General features: G+C 39.0%; 1 protein-coding gene across 1 annotated transcript; it reads right to left on the bottom strand.

Annotated features, from left to right (window-relative positions):
• Nucleotides 1–1213: 1213 nt before the first annotated feature.
• On the bottom strand, nucleotides 1214–2251 carry LOC138085612 (olfactory receptor 7A17-like). The gene has a single exon (XM_068980082.1). It carries the CDS (start codon nucleotides 2183–2185, stop codon nucleotides 1214–1216), a length of 972 nt encoding a protein of 323 aa, XP_068836183.1. The 5' UTR covers nucleotides 2186–2251.
• Between the last annotated feature and the right edge of the window lie 421 nt (nucleotides 2252–2672).

The raw sequence follows: 2672 nt of genomic DNA, 5'->3' as shown, positions 1-2672 counted from the left end.
GTATATTTATATTGCTCATTCAGCATCTTTTAGTGGTCATGATGAAACTTAGATGGGGAAGATATTTCATTTAGAACAATGAAAGGAATCATAGTCATAGGCAAAAATGTAAGTTTTTCAAGTAGAAGAAGAAAGATGATTCAAAATAAAATATAATTACACCAAACAATACTTCATGCCAATGATAACCACCTTTATATATGGACACTGATCTTACATATATCAGTAAGTAAATTGTACACCAGAAAAAATAATTTGCATAGTTAAAATCTGGTGTAAATAATGTGCTTCATTTTAGTTAAGGTCATCTTAGACTCTAGACTTTATTACATCAAACTCTTTATTGAAACTGGTGTTTCACATAGACTACCAGTGGAGACATGCATTGATGATCAGGTTTTCCAGTGACTCTGATAATGGTGGCTCAGCAGATAAAGAATCTGTCTGCAATGCGGGAGATGGAGGAAATGCAGGTTGGATCCCTAGGTAGAGAAGATCCCTTGGAGTAGAAAATGGTAACCCACTCCAGTATTGTTGCCTGAAAAATCCCACAGAATTTGGTGGGCTACAATCCATGGGGTCGCAAAAAGTCAGACACGACTGAGCAACTGAGCACACACTGGTAACCAATATGCACACTGAGCTATATAAAGAACAAGATCCTAACAGAAATAAAATGGAATGCCTTGTTGTGAAACACACTAGATGTTAAAGTCTACAATTTGAGGAAGAGAAATTATGGTAATGATGTGCAAAAGGAATAATGAACAGAAAGTGATAAATTGAGGTTTCATACTTTACACTCTTATGAAATTATGTCATTGGATGGATTCAGCAGTCAAGGTAGTTTTTCTTTTCCAAAAGGTAACAGAACTCAGGATTATTCACTCAGTAAAATGAAATAAACTTGATCTGTATATAACATTTCACAAAGAAATTATTCTTAGGAGATGCACCCAGTCTTATGAGATATATGGGCATTTCCATATATTTCACTTAAGGACGTGAATCAATTTGGGAGAGTATAAAAATGACAAAGGATAAAGCATAGATGACAGAACAGAAAAGTTAATTAAGCAAACTGCTGAAATTGCATAGAGAAGTTGAAATCAATGAAATGAAAATAGAAGACAATAAGTTGAAGGAGCAAGTGCCATTTTCACAATTTGATCAAAGAAACATAATATGTGGCCCTGAGGCTTAAACCCTTCTATCATGTGCATTTCTTTAGCCCAAGGACAAATGACCTTGATATAGTTTCCATCCCAAAAAATCTTTTCAGAGCCCTCTTTATGTCTTTATTTCTTAGACTGTAGATGAAGGGGTTCAGCATGGGTGTGACCACAGTGTACATCACTGAGGCTGCAGCACTTGACAGTGAGCTGTGGGTAGCAGCAGAGCTAAGGTACACTCCTAAACTTGTACAATAAAATAAGGAGACCACTGAGAGGTGAGATGCACAGGTGGAAAATGCTTTCCACCTCCCCTGAGCTGAAGAGATTCTATATAGAGAGGACACTATCTTGGAATAAGAGTAAAGGATACCAGTCAGGGTACCACTACCCAGAAGTCCAGCTCCAAATTGCATCATCATGTTATTGAGAAAGGTGTCAGAATAGGCAAGTTGGACCAGCTCTTTTATTTCACAAAAAAAGTGAGGGATTTCCAAGTCTGTACAAAAGGACAGTCTCAGCACCATTAAGCTGTGTAACAAGGAATACATAACACTCACTATCCAGGATATCAGAACCAGCAGTCCACAGAGCTGGGGGCTCATGATGACCATATAGTGCAGGGGATGACAGATGGCCACATACCGGTCATAAGCCATCACCGTCAGGAGAAGGACATCTAATCCTGCAAAGAGAATGTAAAAATACATCTGGGTGATACAGCCTTCATAGGTGATAACTTGGCTCTGTGTCTGGATGTTCCACAGCATCTTCGGGATGGTTGTTGAGGTGAAACAGATGTCTACAAAGGACAGGTTGGAGAGGAAGAAGTACATGGGGGTGTGGAGATGGGAGTCTGAGCTGACAGCCAAGATAATGAGCAGGTTTCCAAACATAGTGATCAGGTACATGGAGAGGAAAAGCCCAAATATGAGGGGCTGCAGTTCTGATTCCCCTGAAAGTCCCAGAAGAAGAAGAAAATTCGAGCTTTGTGTACCATTTCCTGATTCCATGTGGTGGAGGTGACTATTGGAGGGAAAAAAGAAATAACATGAGTAGTTTTCACTCAAACCGGCCTAACTCACATAGCTGAACTATTTTAATTTTAACTCACATAGCTGAACTATTTTAATTTCTCTTTGCTGTCAAGGAATTGATGTTAATATGTTTAGTTCTGTTCAGTTGCTTGCCGCGGCCAGCACAAGCAAGAGTCGCACCTGCAAGGGGAGAGAAACGGAGCGTCCCCGCGTGGAAAAATAAGAGAGAGAGACAAAAGATGGGGTTGAGAGGATCAGACCCACTATGTCTGATGCCTTCCTTTATTAGGCCACGGTATTTATAGGGTAAAGTACGTGACTTAATACATGTACAAGGTTATTCTTTAATCTCAAAATACAATCACCAGACCCCTACCATTGTGTACAGAATTCAATAAGATAATCTATCTTTTATGATACGTGTATAAGATAATCTATCTTCTAGGACATGTTGCAGGAACAA

This window comes from Capricornis sumatraensis, chromosome 9 (assembly GCF_032405125.1).
Source record: "Capricornis sumatraensis isolate serow.1 chromosome 9, serow.2, whole genome shotgun sequence".
Taxonomy (NCBI): domain Eukaryota; kingdom Metazoa; phylum Chordata; class Mammalia; order Artiodactyla; family Bovidae; genus Capricornis; species Capricornis sumatraensis.
This window is presented reverse-complemented; position numbering and strand designations above follow the sequence as displayed.

Bases quoted from the DNA above. Each gene is read 5' to 3' on its own strand.
- LOC138085612 (XM_068980082.1), bottom strand. From the start codon at position 2,185: ATGGAATCAGGAAATGGTACACAAAGCTCGAATTTTCTTCTTCTTCTG.